This window comes from Anguilla rostrata, chromosome 5 (genome assembly GCF_018555375.3).
Source record: "Anguilla rostrata isolate EN2019 chromosome 5, ASM1855537v3, whole genome shotgun sequence".
NCBI lineage: Eukaryota > Metazoa > Chordata > Actinopteri > Anguilliformes > Anguillidae > Anguilla > Anguilla rostrata.
In genome coordinates, this window is record NC_057937.1 from 35,069,209 (window position 1) to 35,092,077 (window position 22,869).

The window sequence follows — 22,869 nt, forward strand, 5'->3', positions numbered from 1 at the left end:
AAAATACTTCCAAAGTAAAAAAGCAAAGCTATTCACAAACAAAAAGTATATATTCCATAAACTGTATCTTTAAAACATAATTCCTAAAATCTTTCTTTACACCAAATACAATAATTGATGCAAAGTTATAATTAGACGTAAGAAGTAAACGTTCATTAAACGTATAATTAAATGTTTCGCGAAAACTAAAAATGCCATTTTCCAACAGAATGCTGACTATGATTTATTAAATATTACAGCAACTTGACCCTGTATTTTGACATCTTCCCATGTCAAAAGAATGTGCATTACCAATATGTGCAATATCTTTGCTTGAGTCAGCAGAGGTTTGTGAAAATATAAAGAAAGTTTTGAAGTTACACAATATTAATGTCAATATGCAAAAATTTCATATTTCCTCCACATGAAGGACATGCAGTATGTTCGTGATTTTATGAAAAGAGGAAGCAAGTGCACTTCCCGAACCACCAATATACTGGAAATTTAAAAAAACTTTGGTAAAACAGCTGCAGAATTAATAACAGCATCCTTCTCTTTCATTATATTAGTGCCAACATCCCTATGCTTTGTACTCAATAATATTAGCATTAAGAATTGTGCACTTCCTATCAATTAGATTAGTTTAAGAATTTCATTCAACACATTGCCTAATCTCCCTGGTTTTGTGTTTGTGCATGTGTGTATTACTGAATGTGGCATGTGTGAGGAGGCCAGGGAGGAATATTTTGCACCGGTAAGCATGTTTTGTCAGAGTAGGAAGTTGCACAATTTGGGCAGCACAATTTGAGAGAGTGAGGGAAGGAGAGAGGAAGAGAGTGAGGAAGAGAGAGAGAGAGAGAGGGAGAGAGTGAGTGAGCGTGCGTGTTGTTTGTTTAAACGGTGGCCGTGCCTCATTCAGCCTCAGTATCAACATGTCTCCGATGGTGCGGTTCCTCTCGCTGCTGCCGCTGCTACTGTTTCTGGTCACTGTGAGTAACTAGCTGCTGCACACATGTATGATAGATATGTGTGTATTCCACATGTACTGTATGTGTATGAGCATCTCCAGGCATTTGTATGCCTTTTCTCCTGTATGAAATCAAATATTGTGATTACTGTTAAAGGACTCTACTTGCTGGTTCATTTTTACTGTTATTTATATAAATACATGTATAATAATAATAATAATAATAATAATAGTAGTAGTAGTAGTTGTAGTAGTAGTAGTAGTAGTAGTAGTAGTAAGTAGTAGTAGCAGTAGCAGTAGTAATACCCGTCATAGTTTAAAAATTGGTCTGCAAATCTAAGCCCAGTTACTGTGTGGTAGTCTCATGATAATATAATATGAATTATGAGTGAATATGTCTATTTGAGAAAATGTCAATGTGTATGAATGTCTGTTTGTGAGCGAATTAGTATAATATTAATATTTGTGTTTGCGTGAATTAATGCCTGTGTAAGGAAATTCGTTTTTGAGAGTTTTTGTTTCTGTTTTGCTCCTATTGCAATTTTAGTGTGTGGTAGAAAATTTTAGGAAAAGAAAGTGTGCAAGTATATTTATGAGTATGTGATTGCATACATTCATAGTTCTTTGTGAGTATATTAATGTATATTTTGAGTATAACCCACATATGTGTGAGTACATTAGGGTTGTCAATCGAATAAAAACATTTTTTTCTAATAATTCATCTAGAGGGCACTCTTGCAGAACTATGTAATTAGAATAGTTATGGTGCATTAAACTGAGGTTTATGTTTTTCCAGTGTTCATCTGGTGTTTGTTCTTATTAATTATTTAAATTCCAGACCTAGTGGCATTGAACCTAGAGATTCATTAGACCCTCTAAACAATTAATTGGACTTAATTGAACATACAAATATTACATTCTAAAATCTATTGCATTGGATGACCTGATTCGAGGTTGAACACTTTTTAGTCAAGAGCACTTTAATAAGTACACCTAACAGCTGAAAGCCAAACTTTTGGACAACTTCCTGTAGGTGGAACATTGTGGAGGAACTCATTCTTAGCACAATGCTTTTCATGCGGTAAAAGTTAACCAGAGGTTAATTGAACCCCTTTTTACACTGTTCATTGTTCACCTATGGCTAAATCTAAACCCAGGGTTAAGGATTGCCATTGCATCTTGTTAGGCTTGGGTTAAATGTCAGTTGATGCACGTAATGAATATTTACATTCTATAGAGAAATGTGTTATTCACGCACGCAACTTTAGCCAGCAACAACGACACCTCTTGGGCCCTATATAAAAACAGTGTTAAAACACAGGATAGAGAGAGTAAAGATTACACCAGAAATGTGTTTGGCTTTTAGGCTTGAGCACATTTTTGATTATGTCTGTGGAGTACAGACATATGACGCCATGCTCATTGTTTCTAACCTCTATTCTAACTTTAAACTGTTCTAACCTCGATTCACACTGGCAACAGTTAGCCCCTGTTCAATGTGTGTGTGCGTGTGGGTGTGTGTGTGTGTGGTCCAGCAGGAGGGTGACAGTACTCAGCAAGTAAAAGGCCAGAGGAAGGCAGACGCATGCGTGTGCACTGTTAACGCCACGCAGTGGGACTTTCCGGCACAGAAGTACGAGGGAGTGTCCCAGCAGGTGGAGTCTTGCGGAGACTTCCTTGGGAAGATGCAGACACAGGTAATGCTTTCTGGACTTTGCATTGGTGTTTACATGATATTTGTGTTGTCCTGACTAAATCTGATTAATCATTGATTATCGAATTTTCCTGGATCGGTTGGATCTTCTTGGCGACTAATCCACCGCCTTGCACTAGTTGGTGTTTCAGTGATCATTGTGTCGTCCTAGTCTGGTTTGGCTTCTCGGTAATCGCCGTGTTGTCCTGGACTCGCTGACCTGTTCGGTGCTCACTGACTTTCCCGTGCAGGTGTTGCAAACAGAGAAGAAGATGCCTCAGATCAACGCCACTGTGGCGAACATAACGGAGCGCCTGCTCGCGTTCGAGTACCTGAAAACCAGCGGCTTGTATAAGAGCCTGCACCTGCGGCAGCTCAACCAGGAGCTGCAGAAGCTCGAGAGGGACATCAGCTCCGCTCACCGCTCCAACCCCAGCGCCAAAACACAGAGCCTGACCCAAGAGGTGAGCCGCCATTCACCCCTGACAGCCCGGCTCTCACCCGCACCTACTGCAGGGTTCTGAAGGCACCTGCGGGGATTCTCTGTGTGTTGTATGTTTCAGGCAGCAACGTAGCCAGGCAGTAGCGTAGCCAGAAATATTCATATAGCTGGGCCTGTATAGAACTAGGTGGGCCAGAGCTACTTAGATAGGCATTCACAACTGGGCGTGGTGATTCAGCCAAGGTAAATGGGCGGGTCAGGATACTATTTAGGTGTCTATGGCCCACCCTGGCCCACCCGTGCCTGAGGGGTTGGTTTCCGGAGATGTTTTAGGACTGATAAGGCAGCTTTAGGGTTTCTCTGTGCATTAGATGAGTGATGTTTCAGGACTGATAAGGCAGCTGTGGGGTTTCTCTGTGTGCTATCTGAGTGATGTTTCAGGAAATGTTTTAGGACTGATAAGGAAGCTTTAGGGTTTCTCTGTGCGTTAGATGAGTGATGTTTTAGCCAGGAGATGTTTAAAGACTGATAAGGCAGCTGTGGTTAGCTGAGTGATGTTTCAGGAGATATTTTAGGACTAATAAGGCAGCTTTAGGGTTTCTCTGTGCATTAGATGAGTGATGTTTTAGGACTGATAAGGCAGCTGTGGGGTTTCTCTGTGTGCTATCTGAATGATGTTTCAGGAGATGTTTTAGGACTGATAAGGCAGCTGTGGGGTTTCTCTGTGCGTTAGATGAGTGATGTTTCAGGAGATGTTTTAGGACTGATAAGGCAGCTGTGGGGTTTCTCTGTGCGTTAGCTGAGTGACGTTTCAGGAGATGTTTTAGGACCAACAAGGCAGCTGTGGGGTTTCTCTGTGCGTTAGCTGAGTGACGTTTCAGGAAATGTTTTAGGACCAACAAGGCAACTGCGGGGTTTCTCTGTGCGTTAGCTGAGTGACGTTTCAGGAGATGTTTTAGGACCAACAAGGCAACTGCGGGGTTTCTCCGTGTCCCAGATAAGCAAAGCGCTCGAGGACGTTACGACGATGCAGGAGAGCAACATCTTCAACCTGGAGGCGGTGAGAGAGAACCTGCGGTCCCTGAGAAACAGCCTGGAGACGTGCAGGACCATCCGTCCCGGCTTCACCAGTGAGTGAGGGGAGGACAGAGAAGGGCAGGAGGGGAGTTACTGGGGGATTTGGAGCGTACTTTTATGCCAGGAGGGTAGGCGGTCATGGTTTTTTAAAATTACTCACTATTCAAAAATCAAAAGGCTGGCTTTTTTTCTTTTTTTACTTTGACAGAATTAGCGCCCCATGTCTTTGAAATAACATCTGCAAGCTTTTCATAAAGACACACTATTTTTTATCTCAAAAAACAATTATGTGAACAGTAATTATCAGCAGATGAGGTTTTACATTTATAAAGCAGTAACTGCTGGCAGCAAACAAACTTTTCAGGACTCTTCAATCCTGGGGATTTAGTCAAGTGGTACCATCGCAAGTAGGTTGATGAGTTCAGATCTGTGATACGTGACTGTCCATGATCGGACCCCCATCAAAATGGTTACATTTTTAAAATGTCATATTTTGCTATATTTTCCCAAATCCATATGTAGTCATTGTATATCAAGTCTGGCCAGGGACCCAATACACTACCTTCAAGCACCCCCTGTTGAAAACCTAAGATATAAACAAATAGAGGTGGCTTTGTAATGATTTGGCACCAACCTGTGGATACGCTGTCCAATTCCAGTTTAATTAACCCCGGACTCCTTCCCCGCAGGTACCTGCTCTCAGCGGCTAATGAAGAACATCAGCTCCCCTCTGGTGACCAAGCTCAGCCCCTACGGGAAGTCCTACCCGGCCGGCTCCTGGGGCCGCGAGACCAAGCCGGGCAGCCCGGAGACCTACTGGATCCAGCCGCTGGTCAGCGGCAACAGGCACGGCAACGTGGTGCGCCGCTACCTCACCTACGAGGACTTCATGGCCTCCAGGAACCCCCAGGACGTGGCGGTGGCCGCCTCCCACGCCGTGCCCAACGCCATCCAGGGCCCGGGCAGCCTGCTGTACGGCGAGGCCTTCTTCTACCAGTGCCACAACGCGGGCGAGCTGTGCCGCTACGACCTGCGGACCCAGGCCACCGTGCGCCGGCCGCTGCCCGGCGTCGGCTACAACAACCAGTTCCCCTACTGCTACTACAGCTGCCGCGACTGGACCGACGTGGACTTCTCGGCCGACGAGACGGGCCTGTGGGTCATCTACGGCACGCAGAAGAGCCACGGCAACATGGTGCTGAGCCGCCTGGACGCCGAGTCGCTCAACGTCACGCACACCTGGAGCACGCGCCTGTTCAAGAAGTCGGTCACCAACGCCTTCGTGGTGTGCGGCGTGCTCTACGCCACGCGCTACGACGACCGCTACCGCGAGGAGGTGTTCTACGCCTTCGACACGGCCACCGGGCGGGAGGACAACACCCTCGCCCTGCCCCTGGAGAAGGTGGCGGACGGCGTGGCCAACCTGCACTATAACCCGGCCGACCACCGCCTGTACATGTACAACGACAACTACCTGCTAGCCTACGAGCCCTACTTCTAGAGCTGAATCATTTTTTACCTTCAAATAAAGAAATTATTGTGTGTCACGTGTCTGTAATGTGGCCGTGTGGATTTTGTTTCAGTAATAAAGTCACTGAGTGGAATCTTGTTGGTGTGGGGTGGTAGTGGCCACAACAAACTTTTTGTCAGTAGAAATAAATATTCACTTTTATTTTCTAAGTTGTTGGTAGAGTAACACATACCCAAAAGGTCAGACATGAAGTGTGCACATTTGTGTGTGTGTGTGTGTGTGTGTGTGTGTGTGCGTGCGTGCGTGTTCTGTGTTTCTCTCTGTCTGTCTGTCTGTCCATGTTCCCTCTTTACTGGTGGTTTGGTTGCCTGAAAGAGGAACAGAATTTCCGGTTAGAAAGCTTTGAGTGCCATAAATCACAGTTTAATTGCTTTTTTCCCAGGACTTCTATTATCACAGCTGTACCTGCCTGATCTCTGGCCACTCCTCTGTCCTGCATGGCCCCTCCTCTGTAGTGTCCACTGATTCCGCCCCCGAATCTTCAGCCACTCTGAAGTCCTGTTCATCTAAAGAAGAAAGAACATAAGAACAAGAGCAAACTGCTACCAGGCCTTCTCTGTACCACAGAACTGCACCCTGAGCTAAAACTGAAAGGTCTCTGTCTTTCTACCCCCAAAACAGATCCAGGACCAGCTCACCAGCCTTTATTCCTAATCCCATCAACTATGTTGCAACTGACCCTGAATCAGTTACGAGTTGAGAGCCTGGGGCAATATAACAGAGTAAGAAGTACAGTATACTCCTGCAGTGCATTCCTCTGGCCACCAGAGAGAGCCCTCACACACATGCAATACACAGAGCGTAACATACAGACCTGTGCCAGAGTTGGGTCGCTCTACGAGCTGCTGCGATGTCATTAGCCTGTATTCCAGGAACTGTTGTTCTACAAACACACACACACAAGCAGTTACACACCTCTACATCACGTTGTGTCAGTGTTCAATGTGACGGCACACACACACCTGTCCTGCTACGTCGCTTTCTCTCCAGTTCCAGCTCCATCTTCAGAGCCTTTACTTCTCGCACCTGCAGTGATAACTGAAACACACGCAATTCATGCCAATTTAGTTTTCTCAGAACAGGGCGCGATTTATGTATTTCGGTGCAAATTTGCCTTCAACCAGGGTGAACTGCACAGCTTATATTGGTCATAGAATCCATTTTTATAGCAGGGAATTACAGCAAGGGCCTTGTTTTTACGTGTGTGTGTGTGTGTGTGCGCGTATGAGTACGTGTTTGCGTGCGTGCGTGTGCTTGCAGTACTTCTGCGTGGTGCGCAGGAGAGGTGTTTGCGTGGTGTTGGATATGTACAAGTGAGAGTACGTGACGCCTGCTCCATTTCTCATTTTTCACTCATCCCCCTTTTTACCCCATTTTAAATCACCAACCGCACTTCTCTCACCACATCGCCACCTACAGTCACACTGGGAGAACTGCGGACGTATGCGCGCGCTCCCACAGGACACTCGAGCCCTCGAGCCACGGACCACCTTCCGCGCCGCAAGCCCCCGCGACGCGCGACGGGTGAACGAGCGGCGCCCGCGCGTCTCACCTGCTCCCTCAGGGCGCTCACTTCGTGGACGAGGCGCGTCACGCACACCGCCTGCTGCTGGTACGCCAGCAGAGCCTTCTTCCTCCTGCCGGCGGCAACACAGCCAATCAGAGGGGTCAGAGAGAGAGAGGGAGAGAGAGAGGGAGAGAGGGGCCGGCGTGAGAACCGCCACCGCGACGCGCTGGAGACCGGGTTTGAGGAGCAGCAGAGGGGGAACTATAAAGGCTGTAAAGGTCACAGACGGGTCTGCGGTGTGAGTGTGCGTAGCAGGAAGGGAGCGGCGTGAGAACGCTCACATCAGATCCACCTCCAGCTCCACTTCCCACAGGTTCAGCGAGGGCCCAGGGGCACTGATATCCGAGTCCGCGTGGGGAACAGGGCTGTGATACGGACTGCCTTCAAAAAGCATGACAGAACAACACAAATGAGGCATATTATAATGTTAAATTAATATTAAAAATAGTAATAATAAAAAGACAAAGAAATACATCGCTTTTCTTTCAATAGAACAAAGAAATTTAATTTAAAAAAGAGAACAAGAGAAGAGAGGATTCAAAAATACTATTCACCCATACTAAAGGGCGTCAGGTAGCTCACCTATGCTAAAGGGGGTCAGGTAGCTCACCTATGCTATGGGGGTCAAGTAGCTCACCTATGCTAAAGGGGATCAGGTAGCTCACTTATGCTAAAGGAGGACAGGTAGCTCACCTATGCTATAGGGGGTCAGGTAGCTCACCTATGCTATAGGGGGTCAGGTAGCTCACCTATGCTAAAGGGGGTCAGGTAGCTCACCTATGCTAAAGGGGGTCAGGTAGCTCACCTATGCTAAAGGGGGTCAGGTAGCTCACCTATGCTAAAGAGGACAGGTAGCTCACCTATGCTAAAGGGGGTCAGGTATCTCACCTATGCTAAAGGGGGTCAGGTAGCTCACCTATGCTAAAGGAGGTCAGGTAGCTCATGAGGGTGGTGTTGGTCCATTCATCTCTCACTTCACTGTGAAGTGACAACAATTAAAATATTTCAGCTGATCAATAACACAGACCATACATCTCTGACAAAACGAATTGTTTCACTGATTAACACACTGAACAGTTTTTTGGTCTGATCAATCAATAAGGTGTATGTACGTGTGTGTGTGTGTGTGTGTGTGTGCGTGTGAGAGAGAGAGAGAGAGAGAGAGAGAGAGATTGTGTGTGTGTATGGGACAGGGGCTCAGTACCTGAACTTATCGTTCAGCAGGGGATCATCACTCAGGCCACATTTAGTGAAGAAATCAACCGCATTGCTCTCAGCGTGAGCCAGAAGCACGTCGTAAGGCCCACACACTGCAGGCAACTTCAGGAGCTGAGAACACACACACACATAAACATATAAACATATTACATACTCACACAGGCATATATGAAGATGTGATGTCAAATGTTCTTTGGCCACGATGCCGCTATGAAAGTTTTAGAAAATTTTCGCCCATTCTCCCTCTACCAAGTGCGACTGATAACAAGACTCAGCGAGAGACAGAATCACACTTTGTGTGCAGGATTGTAGACTGTCGTTCTGCTGAATGGTCAGCAGGGGGCAACCTGCTTACACAACTGGTGAGACTTTCAGCTGCTAAATTACTGGTCTGATTTCAGTCCCCAAACTACATGAAAGCAATTGTCACTCTGCATAAACACATGTAAAACACTTCTTAAAGACATTTTTTACAGTTACAGGGAATTTATTCTACTGCATGCCCACAATTCTACCCTCACTCGCATAACACTGAACCACACTGCCCTGTTTCATACCTCCACGATGTAGCTGCCCACGCCGCACTTACGGTAGCACCGCCTGGTGGTCAGCAGAGATAGCTCCAGCACCTTTTCGCCTATTTCCCTGCAATACAGAGAATTCATTATCCCTGTTGTTACCGACTGCCATAGTCTCCACTACAGCTCTAATCTCAGTCACTGCTGCTATTGACTGCTGTAAAGTCTGATTTCTACTTTGTCATACATCCCCTTACACAATATTCGCACAACAAAAATGAAAGTGTCGCACAAAGTTTTGCACTTATACTTCGGCAAAGGTCTGTGGAGAGGGTTCTGGTGTCTGTGGTAACAAGATGCCAAACTGCTGATGTTTACATCTGTGAAAACTTTGCGGTGCCTGGTGAAATTACAGAGAAATAGGGGAGGAACATATCGTATATCTACTTTTTTTGAAGATGGTCCGCAACTCAGATAAACCAAAAATAATGACGTATCCATAGCAATGGATTTCTGCATTCCATTTGGCTGTTCCAATCAACATGACAGTGTGTGACACAGTATTAAGTTCTGCGACATAAAATTCTAGAAGTCGGACTACGCTTTTTTCAGTTGAAATTACGTCATTTTTGTCATGCGACACTTGTCGGAAGTCATGTGATGAATTATAAATCAGGCTTAATCCCCATCACTGCTGTTACTGACCGCTGTAATCCCCATCACTGCTGTTACTGACTGCTGTAATCCCCATCACTGCTGTTACTGACTGCTATAATCCCAATCACTGCTGTTACTGACTGCTGTAATCCCCATCACTGCTGTTACTGACTGCTGTAATCCCCATCACTGCTGTTACTGACTGCTATAATCCCAATCACCACTGTTACTGACCGCTGTAATCCCCATCACTGCTGTTACTGACTGCTGTAATCCCAATCACTGCTGTTACTGACTTCTGTAATCCCATCACTGCTGTTACTGACTACTGTAATCCCCATCACTGCTGTTACTGACTGCTGTAATCCCCATCACTGCTGCTACTGACTGCTGTAATCCCAGTCACTGCTGTTACTGACTGCTATAATCCCCATCACTGCTGTTACTGACTGCTGTAATCCTCATCACTGCTGCTACTGACTGCTGTAATCCCCATCACTGCTGTTACTGACTGCTATAATCCCCATCACTGCTGTTACTGACTGCTGTAATCCCCATCACTGCTGTTACTGACTGCTGTAATCCCAATCACAGCTGTAACTGACTGCTGTAATCCCATCACTGCTGTTACTGACTGCTGTAATCCCAATCACAGCTGTAACTGACTGCTGTAATCCCCATCACTGCTGCTACTGACTGCTGTAATCCCCATCACTGCTGCTACTGACTGCTGTAATCCCAATCACAGCTGTAACTGACTGCTGTAATACCAGTGACTGCTGCAATCCCCTTAAATACATCAATGTCCAGTGCTCAGCCATTCCCCGTGGTCAGGATTTCTGCCCGACTGCACTGCCAGAGCTGCTGCCTCCCACTCCGTGCAGAGCTGGAAGGAGGGAGGCTGGCCGTGACCGAGCGCCCCAGTGCCCGAGCTCTCCAAGGCTCCCGGCTCCGCAGAGGCGGGGTCGACCGCAGGGCCACAGGAAGGCGGCGCCACGTGGACCCCGGGGCCAGAGGGGAGGGGCCCGGCCCGCCGGCCTGCCCTGTCATTCGGAGCTAATTACAGGCCGCGGCCGGCAGGGCGTCGCCCTCGCGGCCCGACTCCGCTCTCTAAATAGAAGCGGGCCGCAGACCCTGGACTCGGGGGGCGGGCCCGCTGGGAGGGAGGGAACAATGGGCCCTGTGTCATTTTCGACGGTAAAAATAGAAACCCGGGAAGACCGTGCCCCACCCAGACGTGATTTTTGGCAGGCTGTTTCAGAAGGAGCTGCGCTGCTGGCATGGCAAAAAATTATGTGCTTTTTTATGGGAGCTGTTTTCTGCACCCTGACCCTCAAGAGAGAAAGAGCCTTATTAACCTGTGCGTGGGAGAGAGAGAAAGGGAGAAAGACAAATAAAAAAACATAAAGAAAAAAAGAGAGAGAAAGAGAGACGGAGAGAGAAGACTGAATGGAAAGAGGTTATGTATTCTGTCATTATCATCTGATGTTTCACATGCTCCTTGCCATGCTTTGGCAATACAAATGCTAATTTTGTCATGCCGATAAAGCACTTTGAATTTGAGTGAACAGAGGGAAAAAAATAGATAGAAAGATGGGGATAGGGGGTCAGTGTACTCAAAAAGGGCTAGAGGAGAAATTTAGTACTGACATGATATGTTTGGGTCTTTGCAGGTGTGAATGCAAGTTTATATACCTGTGTGCTCATGCTTGTATGTGTCTGTGTGTGTATGTAAAACTTCAGAGTATTTTTTTATTTTAATTTGGAAGTTCCACAGAATACTCAATTCCAGGAAAAACACACTGATTGACTCTTGTCTGTTTGCAGAGACCTACAGTCACTCCCCACTTGAACCTAACTAAGGCCCTGGTACCCGCCACCTTCTCTGAACTGTACTTACAGTCTCCTCAGCTTGTATGTGGCAGCTGCCACAATGAGCGACTCCGCTCCCACAGCACTGGGCGGGATCTCCTGCTCCCAATTCAATCTGTTGCGCGTCGCTCGTCGCTCGCGCACGTTCACCAGGAACTCCGTCACCCCGCTACTGAACTTCTCCCACTCAGACCTGAATGGGGACAGAGCAGAATCACACACACTGATGTGTCCTGAGACACATTGACATACACTGAGACAAACGAAAATACGCTGAGACAGACTGACATACACTGAGACACACTAAGATACACAGAGACATGGTGAGATACACTGAGACACACTAAGACGCACTGAGACATAATGAGATACACTAAGACACACTGATATATGGTGAGATACACTGAGGCACACTAAGACACACTGAGACATAATGAGATACACTGAGGCACACTAAGACACACTGAGACATGGTGAGATACACTGAGGCACACTAAGACACACTGAGACATAATGAGATACACTGAGGCACACTAAGACACACTGAGACATAATGAGATACACTGAGGCACACTACCACTGGACATTGGATACACTGAGGACACTAGCTGTGGGAGATACCTGAGGCACACTAAGACACACTGAGACATAATGAGATACACTGAGGCACACAGAGATACACTGAGATACAGTGAAATATTCCATGTTTTTCAGTGAGACGGCGATGAACAACTCGCCCACTGGCAGGGCTAAACGCCGCACACCGGCAACCCCTCAAGGAACCTTCCATCTTTAGCTCAATTATCCCGGCTTTTGCCATCATTCTGTAGCGGAGGGACAAAGCAGACCCCCGTTTTTAAAAAAGCAACATGACAGGATGAACCCACGTATGCTTTCGTTGTCACTTTCCTCATCCATGCTTGTATAGGACCAAGCACTGTTCCAAAATAATAAAACTATCCCGCCAAATAACCATAGCAACGATTAAATGATGTTTACTGTGTTGTTGCGTAGTTTACCACCGCTACGGTCGTCACCAGCTCCTCGCTAATGCACGGCATACCTTTTTTTACCGTCAAAATGTGAACACTGCACAACACACAGTCAGCACCTGTGACTACTGTGGGTGAGTGCAGGAGTGTCTGTACCTGTCCTGGGCAGGCTCAGCTGAATCCCCTGCCTCGTCTGAGCTGTCGTCTGATTCGCTGAACACTTCACAGAACCTCCCCTTCTCTGACTCTCCGTCTCTGCTCTCAGCTGGGGGGGGCGTGGTGCCCGGGGGTTCAGTGGGTTCTCTGCCTCTGTACTCCTCCAGGACATCTGCAGTCGGATGGGTGGGGTTAATGCGTGTGACATAACTGAAATTAAACTGTAATTACTGGGTGGGGCCAGGAGGTTTAGGGGCGTACCTGTATGACTGCGCAGGAGAACGATGGTTTGACTGTCAGGGCTACTCACGATGTCATAGATTTCATCTGTGCCCAACTCTGGAAACGACACGTCGAATAGCGCCACTACTGCACTCAGGATATCCCTGTTCTCCACCTGGACACGCACATGCACGCACACACACACACAAGCACGCACACACACACATACAAACAGCTACACGACTGTACGCATAAACAGATATCCATACGCACAGTAAGTTCCGCTACCAGGAACCTGCGCTACATGTTTACAGAGGTCTAGCACAGAATATCTGTATATCACTGTCATATTTCATCACTGTGAAAGTGGATGCATCCAGGATGCTTCATACTCATGCTAGGAATTCCCTGAGCATGACACATGGACCGGACAGGGCTCATCTTCTATTGATATGTTGAATGGGGCGGGGGGTGCCATGTGCGGAGTAGCCTATCAGTAGGAAACAGATGTGTCTGTTTCAGTGCTCTACAGAGTTCACAATTTAAGAAAACGGATGTGTGCTAACTGGAAAATAATTTGGGAGCACATCTACTAAATGGAAGCATGAGTGTGCTATCAAATTCTTTCGAAATAGGAGCACGTGTGCTCCTTGGAAAAAATGTTTGCTTCGATCCTTGGTCTGTGTCTGAAGGGAGAGCACTTACCTCTGGAACCAGAGCCGGGGAATCGCTGAGCTGCACCAGCTCGTGGAAGTCAACTCTGCTCGGCCGCGCATTGAAGTCACTCCTGTTGCCAGTTTTTCTGGGCTTGAAGGCCACCGTATTAAGGTTCGTCACACTACCCTCCATCACCGCACACTGCCTGCAAACCCACGGTTTATGGTCTATGTTGCAAAAACAAGAAAAATTAAAGCCGCAAGCGGCGTTGGGAGGGGTCCAAGCATTGGCAGCAGCGCGCCCCCTATGGAGCGATTTTAAAATGTCTTTGTCCTCACGATCATACGCCTTCACCCAACATATCTACTGAATATCATGATGATCGTATGAAATATTGATGACTTATGGCCAATTTTGAGCTAAGAGACGCTGTCGGATGACTTAGTTACGTCGCCATGCATGTGTCCTGGCCGGTTCCCGTCAAGGCCTTTACTATGTCGTAACACTTAGATGGCATGTCATAACACTTAGATGGTCCGGCGTGCATGCACAGCCGCAGTGTTTCTGCGCCGCAACTAAAAAAAGTGCCACACTAGTGTTGTCACGATACCGAAATTTTGACTTTGATACTGATACCAGGTTTAGTATCACGATACTCGATACCGATTCAATACTCGGTACCTAACGATACTGAAATTACCTTAACAGATCAGAAGGGTTGACCTAATTTTCAAATTCATGGTTTATGAACAACCTGGTTCATTAACAACCTTTAAGTTGAAGCCTCTGCAACATATGAATATGCATAGACCTATAGTGTTACAACACTGAACAATGGAGAAATATGTTAAATATATTTCTGAAATTAAACAGTTGTAAACGAAATAATCTTTAAAACAGGTCTTCCACCTTTAAATAGATTTAAAAACAGCATATTGTAATAACAATACAGCATCTATCTATAATAAAATATTTCCAAATTGGAACACCTATTGCTACTGAAGTGAACTGAGTCAAAGCTTGCGCTGTATCAGGGAAGAGAATGCACAAGCGCAGGTCACCTCACTTGGCAACCTTAGTTGCTACTGCCATCTAGCGAAGATTCTGACAAACTACACTTTTCATCCTCTAAATCAGTAATAGGGAGACACATTTCCCTGGCTTTTACATCTGACGCAGAACTACCGAACGTCGGAAAATTCAAATACGAAACCGTTTTTTTTTTTTTTTTAAGTACCGAGAAAGTGCTGAAGTTTTGGTATACCGTGCAACACTACCTCAGACACATATTCCAATCCATTGCTCAGTTTAGCAGAGAATGCACATTTCAGAGCGCCACAGAGACAGATAGAATAATAACACATGAATGCACATTTCAAATAATGAATACGACATTGAGAAAAAACGGAAATAAAAGACCTAATATCAACTCGCCATCTGCGTGCTTCGCGCAAAGTAGCCTACCGTTTTATTTATTTAGACATTGGTAGAGAAGAAAAGTTTTAGTTGCGTTGACCTATAAAGCGCTATCCCAAAAGAAAAACCAGACATGTTATACATCGTTAGAAAGCTTATAATCTCACCTACTGAATAAATGAACTGTCAATCAAGCCAAATTGGACTAAGAAGAACGACAACACCGAACGCAACAGGTGTGGTATTACGCACAGCTATTTTTGAAAAAATCCGACATTTCACAAACGGATTATCCAGGACAATATATGGCCACTCATTCGCAAAAGGGACATCTCTACGCGTAAAACCAATGGTAAGATTGTATATTATTCAATGTGTAGTCCCAGATATTGACTGTAGAATGACGTGGTAATTTTTTTAAAAAGTTAGTCTCGCTTATTTCGTCATTCAGTTAGCAGCGTTTTCACTGCTGTATTGGCATATTTTAGGGCTAATGTCAGGTTCATCTTGTTGCTACGGAATATTGCATTACATTACAGGCATTTGGCAGACGCTCTTATCCAGAGCGATGTACAACAAAATGTATAACCATAACCAGGAACAATGTGTCGAAAACCCTAGAGGGCAGTAGCCTACCGTTCTAAGTGCAGGGAACAACCGCATTGTTCAACTTATACCCTGTAGGTTACACCGATTAACACTAACACAGACAAGAACAGCAACAACGCAGTCCAGGCACAAATACAAGCAATAGTTAAGACGAGTTAAGTCACCTACGAAACAACTACATAGTTACAACCCTAAGCTTACAGTCAATTTAGAGATTAAATTGAGAATACGATTTCTCTCAGCATAATGACGGATTTAAAGACTAAACGAACTCACCAGATATTGTCTTCAAACGGACCGTATTATTTATCTAGAAATTGGCAGACTACAGCATAAATTGCGTCTTTTGTTTATATTCAATATTAGTAATTGCAGCGAGAAACTGCAGCTCTAGGTCGTAGCAACGGAACGAAGCGGACTATATATGTATTAGGCTACCGATATTATTTCATTATACCAGCGTGTTTTCGCGCGTTTGCACACAAACTCAGAACCCATAAATAAAATGGTTTAGCTGTTTCTCAGCATAATGACGGATTTAAAGAGTAAACGAACTCACCTGTTATTGTCTTCAAATGGATCCATGCCAAAGAAAAGTAATTATTCGTCCTCTCAGAAAGGTTTTACTGAAAAACTTTGGGTAGCCTATCCTTGCATGCACGCTAGGTGGCACTGTCAGACCGTGCTTTCACTGATAAAAACTAGACCTACAGTGTCGGATTACTTGCGTCGCCATGGTTGTCCCTTGCCGTAAAGAAGTTTACTCGATGTCGTAACCGTTTAGATTTGGAGCTCCAGCTTTTTCCGCACCCCACCTAATGAAAAAGGCCAAATGGTGTGCAAACCATATGGCGGACTTAGGTGCTCCCAATAGGAAAGTTGTAGAGCACATTCAGATGCATCAGTCGATGAAGTTTTGTGTTGATCTGACTTATGGTGTGGGAGTTATGACCTTTTAAAGTATGACCCTCTTGTTATAGCGCCACCATCTGGCCAACATAGGTGATTTTTAGTGTCTGAGTAGTGGGGGCCCATAGGAACCCACCTGCCAAATTTGGTTGCTCTAGGACTTACGGTTGCTGAGCCTCAGACATTTTAGCGGAGAAAACTGCCACGCCCCAACTAAAAAGTCTAAATGGCGGGCAAACAATATGGCGGACAAAGGTGAGGCCAATGGCAAAGTTGTAGATCACGTTGAGATGCATAGGTCGATGAAGTTTTGTGTTGATCTAACTTATGGTGTGGGAGTTATGACCTTTTACGCATAACCCTTTGTTATAGCGCCACCATCTGGCCGACGTACGTGATTTTTAGTGCCTGAGTAGTGGGGGGCCATAGGAACCTACCTGCCAAATTTGGTTGCTCCAGGACTTATGGTTGCTGAGCCTCAGACACTTTTAGCGGAGAAAAATAAGAATAATAATAATAATTAAAGCCGCAAGCGGCGTTGGGAGGGGTCCAAGCATTGGCACCATCGCGCCCCCTATGGAGCGATTTTAAAAAGGCTGTGTCCTCATGGTCATACGCCTTCACCCAACATATGTACTGAATATTGTGATGATCGTATAAAAAATAGATGACTTATGGCCAATTGTGTGCTAAGAGACGCTGGCTGATGACTTAGTTGCGTCGCCATGGATGTGTCCTGACAGCTTTCCGTCAAGGCCTTGACTATGTCGTAACATTTAGATGGCATGTCGTAACACTTAGATGGCCGAGCGTGTATGTACAGCTGCAGCGCTTCCCTGCCGCAACTAAAAAAAGCGCCACACTAGTGTTGTCACGATACCAAAATTTTGACTTTGATACCGATACCAGGTTTAGTATCACGATACTCGATACTGATAAAATACTCGGTACCTAACGATACTGAAATTACCTTAATAGATCAGGAACGTAATGTCCACAAGGGCTGACCTCATTTTCAAATTAATGGTTTATGAACAACCTGGTTCATTAACAACCTTTAAGTTGAAGCCTCTGCAACATATGAATATGCATAGGCCTATAGTGTTACAACACTGAACAATGGAGAAATATGTTAAATATATTTCAGAAATTTAACAGTTGTAAACTAAATAATCTTTAAAACAGGTCTTTCACCTTTAAATAGATTTAAAAACAGCATATTGTAATAACAATACAGCATCTATCTATAATAAAATATTTCCAAATTGGAACACCTATTGCTACTGAAGTGAACTGAGTCAAAGCTTGCGCTGTATCAGGGAAGAGAATGCACAAGCGCAGGTCACCTCACTTGGCAACCTTAGTTGCTACTGCCATCTAGCGAAGATTCTGACAAACTACACTTTTCATCCTCTAAATCAGTAATGCGGGACACATTTCCCTGGCTTTTACATTTGACGCAGAACTACCGAACGATGGAAAATTCAAATACGAAACCGTTTTCTTTTTTTTTTTTTTTTAAGTACCGAGAAAGTGCTGAAGTTTTGGTATACCGTGCAACACTACCTCAGACACATATTCCAATCCATTGCTCAGCTTAGCAGAGATGCACATTTCAGAGCGCCACAGAGACAGATAGAACAATAACACATGAATGCACATTTCAAATAATAAATACGACATTAAGAAAAAACGGAAGAAAGACTGAATATCAACTCGCGAATTGCGTGCTGCGGCAAAGAAGCCTACCGTTTTATTTATGTAGACATTGGCAGATGAGAAGAGTTTTAGTTACGCTGACCTATAAAACTCTATTCCAAAAGCAAAATCAGACATGTTATACATCGTTAGAAAGCTTATAATCTCACCTACTGAATAAATGAACTGTCAATCAAGCCAAATTGGACTAAGAAGAACGACAACGCCGTACGCAACAGGTGTGGTATTACGCACAGCTATTTTTGAAAAAATCCGACATTTCACAAACGGATTATCCAAGACAATATATGGCCACTCATTCGCAAAAGGGACATCTCTACGCGTAAAACCAATGGTAAGACTGTATATTTATTCAATGTGTAGTCCCAGATATTGACTGTAGAATGACGTGGTAATTTTTTTTTAAAAGTTAGTCTCGCTTATTTCGTCATTCAGTTAGCAGCGTTTTCACTGCTGTATTGGAATATTTTAGGGCTAATGTCGGGTTCATCTTGTTGCTACGGAATATTGCATTACATTACAGGCATTTGGCAGACGCTCTTATCCAGAGCGATGTACAACAAAGTGTATAACCATAACCAGGAATAAGCGTGCCGAAAACCATAGAGAGAAATACCGTTCCAAGTGCAGGGAACAACCGCATAGTTCAACTTGGACCCTGTAGTTTAAACTGAATAACGCTAACACAAACAAGAACAGGAACAACGCAGTCTATGAGAACATTCAAGCAATAGTTAAGACTAAGTCACCTACGGAACAACTACCTAGTTACAACACTAAGCTTACAGTCAATTTAGAAATTAAATTGAGAATACGATTTCTCTCAGCATAATGACGGATTTAAAGACTAAACGAACTCACCCGATATTGTCTTCAAATTGACCGTATTATTTATTTAGACATTGGAAGACTACAGCATAAATTGCGTCTTTTGTTTATATTCAATATTAGTAATTGCAGCGAGAAACTGTAGCTGTAGGTCGTTATGTTATGGTAGCAACGGAACGAAGCGGACTATATATATTAGGCTACCGTCATTGTTTCATTATACCAGCGTGTTTTCGCGCGTTTGCACAGAAACTCAGAACCTATCAATGAAATGGTTTAGCTATTTCTCAGCATAATGACAGATTTAAAGACTTAACGAACTCACCCGATACTGTCTTCAAATGGATCCATGCCAAAGAAAAGTAATTATTCATCCTCTCAAAGCTTTACTGTAGCGTATTATTTATTTAGACATTGGCAGAGTACAGCATAAATTGCGTCTTTTGTGAATATTCAATGTTAGAAATTGCAGCGAGAAACTGCAGCTGTAGACACAAGATAGTTTGTTATGTTATGGTAGCAACGGAACGAAGCGGACTATATATGTATTACCGTCATTGTTTTATTATACCAGCGTGTTTTCGCGCGTTTGCACAGAAACTCAAAAACTACCAATAAAATGGTTTAGCTTTTTCTCACCATAATGACAGATTTAAAGACTTAACGAACTCACCCGATACTGTCTTCAAATGGATCCATGCCAAAGAAAAGTAATTATTCGTCCTCTCAGAAAGGTTTTACTGAAAAACTTTGGGTAGGCTATCCTAGCATGCACGCTAGGTGGCACTGTCAGACCGTGCTTTCACTGCTAAAAACTAGACCCTACGGTGTCGGATTACTTGCGTCGCCATGGTTGTCCCTTGCCGTAAAGAAGTTTACTCGATGTCGTAACCGTTTAGATTTGGAGCTCCAGCTTTTTCCGCACCCCACCTAATGAAAAAAGCCAAATGGTGTGCAAACCATATGGCGGACATAGGTGCTCCCAATAGGAAAGTTGTAGAGCACATTCAGATGCATCAGTCGATGAAGTTTTGTGTTGATCTGACTTATGGTGTGGGAGTTATGGCCTTTTAAAGTATGACCCTCTTGTTATAGCGCCACCATCTGGCCAACATAGGTGATTTTTAGTGTCTGAGTAGTGGGGGGCCATAGGAACGCACCTGCCAAATTTGGTTGCTCTAGGACTTATGGTTGCTGAGCCTCAGACATTTTAGCGGAGAAAACTGCCACGCCCCAACTAAAAAGTCTAAATGGCGGGCAAACAATATGGCGGACAAAGGTGAGGCCAATGGCAAAGTTGTAGATCACGTTGAGATGCATAGGTCGATTAAGTTATGTGTTGATTTAACTTATGGTGTGGGAGTTATGGCCTTGTACGCGTTACCCTTTGTTATAGCGCCACCATCTGGCTGACATACGTGATTTTTAGTGCCTGAGTAGTGGGGGGCCATAGGAACCTACCTGCCAAATTTGGTTGCTCCAGGACTTATGGTTGCTGAGCCTCAGACACTTTTAGCGGAGAAAAATAAGAATAATAATAATAATAATAATAATCCTAACAGATACAATAGGGTTCCACCAGCTTCGCTGCTTGGACCCCTAATAATAATAATCCTAACAGATACAATAGGGTTCCACCAGCTTCGCTGCTTGGACCCCTAACTAAACCCATGATAGGATTGCATTACAATGGTCTGGACATAATATGCACTACTGCTACACCAATACAGTAAAACCCTGGGTATCGTGATCATGAGCAGAACAAATTACGGTTACCTAGCTACGTAGCTAAAACATTACATCGCTGACACAGACAACTAGACAAAAGTAGGCTAAAACTTTGGCTTTGGGGGAATATCTGCGTTGCTGTCTCTCTGTGGTCGGGAATTTCACATCGCTAATAGCTAAATTTCTTTGCAATCAACCACGGGTGTAATGATAGAACTCTGAAGCCAATGTAGATAGTTTCCAACAAGGCAAGTTTTTAGCTAGCCGAAATTAGTAGGTCAGGCACCCGCAACCTGTGAGTTAGCTTAACCAGCTAGTTACCTAAATCGCTTCCTCTGTGCTACTGTGTTTGCGTTGGACGATTTTTCCCGCAGCTGCATTTCATGATTTCGATTCTGGATAGCTTATTATTTTTCTAATATTTGTGAAAATTTGAGGAACTGTGAATTACCTGAGTGATGTTCTAGTCCTCTGTTAGACAACTTCATTAATGGTAACCATGGACACGGAGTCCTGGTTCCTTCGCCAGTAGGGAAATGTAGTAAAAACTATTGGATAGAGGGAGTGTCGGTAAAGTGGTGACAACAGGCGACACGCACTAATGGCAGTAGGCATAACGTATTCCCCTCACGAAGTCCCAGTCAACAGGTGCGCAAAATCGGTGGTTGATGGCAAGTTTTTGCCCGTTGACCAGATTAGAACAGTCCAATAGGCTACTATTCTGTGACTAGGTACTGGCGTAAACCTTACCACAACGCCAGAACGTGTAGGTCTGGAACAGTATGACATCAAAGGAGAATTCTACCGTAAAATTAACTTTTTTGCCCTCCAGAATAGCTCTGAGCCAGTTGTCTATCTGTAGCGAGTGCATTGATATAGCCCCAAACAACTGCACATTCATGCTTCAGGTACCTGCTTTACGAAAAACTACAACGGGCAGGTGCAAACAGTCCATGGGCGGGCGTCAGACTGACAACGCCAGTCACAAGTTTTCACGCCTACTATACAAACGAAGGGCTGGGCGATTCTAGTTGGCCGAAGAGAGCATAACGTTACTCGCTCGCAAGCCAGCCACTAAAGAAAGAAAATCTTTCCGGTGGTGAGATGTGGGGAGAGGAGACGAAGGTGTTAAGACAGGCATACAGTGCTGGTAGGCTACGGATTCTCCAAAACTTAGCATTTCAATAAATTGTCTGACAAAAAATATCATGCTTGTCTCATCTTGTTCGTTGTCGGTTATCGTTGCTTTTCTAAACGACGCACAACAGTGAAACGACCTGCTTGACTTAGTGGAAGTAAAATCAATTTACAGTATTACCAGCTATAGCCTACTGCCAGTTAAAATATATATATAATATATATATATATAAAAATATAAAAATATATATATATATATATATATTTTTTTTTTTTTTTTTTTTTTTTCAACCGTAGGGTTTTATTCACTTACACGTGTAGTTACACTGTCCACAAGGTTTAAGTCGCTCTCTCATTCTACCGCAAGCCCAGACTTAAATGTTTTCTGTAAACCGTGTTGCGCGGCAGAAGTAGTTGGATAGCAGCAACCCCAAATCTCTCTCTGACGTGAGTTCGGTCAACGCACCCCTCGCCTCTGTCGGACGTAACTCCATATTCACCCACCCATCATATACTGGTCCTATAGGTGTTACTCGGTGCAGTTATCCGGCTATCTCAGAAGCCTCCTGCTTCTTGAAACAGGCCCCGGATGTGTTTGACCGATAAACAAACATCATATGTGCATTGTGAGATATTCTGAAAATTCAACTTTTGAAATAAAACAAATCGTTTGTGCATGAATTGTGCTTTTACCATGCCAAATCATAATTTGCTATAGCCTATAGATTAATAGTCCCTCATGTGTTAACCTACCTGAACCTCTAGAACCTCTAGTTCTACCTCTAGAACTTTTTTTCCCCCCCGACTATGTTTAATTATTCTTGTGCAGCATCTATTTTTGGCGTCACTTTGACGTCCGTTTCTATTGAACAGATATGGCTGTGGTTTTGGTCAAATCCAGAAACTAAAGGAATGGTTGGTATATGGAATTAAGATTGGAGTCAGGAGGGTCAGGATTCTTGTTTGTCTATCGCT

At 44.5% G+C, this 22,869-nt stretch overlaps 2 protein-coding genes across 6 annotated transcripts; one reads left to right on the forward strand and one right to left on the reverse strand.

Annotated features, from left to right (window-relative positions):
• Positions 1–810: 810 nt before the first annotated feature.
• On the forward strand, positions 811–5,709 carry LOC135255138 (olfactomedin-4-like). Of its 2 annotated transcripts, none has more exons than XM_064335910.1 (5): positions 811–968; positions 2,482–2,643; positions 2,891–3,103; positions 4,079–4,211; positions 4,848–5,709. In XM_064335910.1, the coding sequence occupies exons 1-5, from the start codon at positions 912–914 to the stop codon at positions 5,657–5,659; spliced, it is 1,377 nt and encodes a 458-aa protein (XP_064191980.1). In that variant the 5' UTR covers positions 811–911; the 3' UTR covers positions 5,660–5,709. The 2 variants fall into 2 exon arrangements, with proteins under 2 accessions (XP_064191980.1, XP_064191981.1); XM_064335911.1 differs by having other exon boundaries at positions 2,485–2,643.
• si:dkeyp-50b9.1 (uncharacterized) lies at positions 5,680–21,991 on the reverse strand. 4 transcript variants are annotated; one of them, XM_064335907.1, is made up of 14 exons: positions 21,209–21,986; positions 13,597–13,775; positions 12,931–13,066; positions 12,670–12,841; positions 11,550–11,714; positions 9,032–9,119; positions 8,461–8,585; positions 8,173–8,234; positions 7,538–7,637; positions 7,242–7,326; positions 6,652–6,727; positions 6,504–6,572; positions 6,095–6,195; positions 5,680–5,997 (listed from the first exon to the last, which is right to left on the reverse strand). In XM_064335907.1, exons 1-14 carry the CDS (start codon positions 21,243–21,245, stop codon positions 5,680–5,682), a joined length of 1,713 nt encoding a protein of 570 aa, XP_064191977.1. In that variant the 5' UTR covers positions 21,246–21,986. The 4 variants fall into 4 exon arrangements, 3 of the variants coding, with proteins under 3 accessions (XP_064191977.1, XP_064191978.1, XP_064191979.1); XM_064335908.1 differs by having other exon boundaries at positions 13,597–13,753; positions 21,209–21,985; XM_064335909.1 differs by having other exon boundaries at positions 5,799–5,997; positions 6,099–6,195; positions 21,209–21,988.
• Positions 21,992–22,869: the final 878 nt, after the last annotated feature.

What these genes read in the sequence shown, in the direction of transcription:
- si:dkeyp-50b9.1 (XM_064335907.1), bottom strand. Translation starts at nt 21,245, where the DNA reads ATGAAGTTGTCTAACAGAGGACTAGAACATCACTCAG. An exon ending in TCTCCTGCGCAGTCATACAG is followed by an intron (nt 12,842 to 12,930) that starts GTACGCCCCTAA and finishes ATCCGACTGCAG; the next exon opens with ATGTCCTGGAGGAGTACAGA. An exon ending in CTGCTGAACGATAAGTTCAG is followed by an intron (nt 8,235 to 8,460) that starts GTACTGAGCCCC and finishes GTCACTTCACAG; the next exon opens with TGAAGTGAGAGATGAATGGA.
- LOC135255138 (XM_064335910.1), top strand. Translation starts at nt 912, where the DNA reads ATGTCTCCGATGGTGCGGTTCCTCTCGCTGCTGCCGCTGCTACTGTTT. An exon ending in CACAGAGCCTGACCCAAGAG is followed by an intron (nt 3,104 to 4,078) that starts GTGAGCCGCCAT and finishes TCCGTGTCCCAG; the next exon opens with ATAAGCAAAGCGCTCGAGGA. An exon ending in CATCCGTCCCGGCTTCACCA is followed by an intron (nt 4,212 to 4,847) that starts GTGAGTGAGGGG and finishes CCTTCCCCGCAG; the next exon opens with GTACCTGCTCTCAGCGGCTA.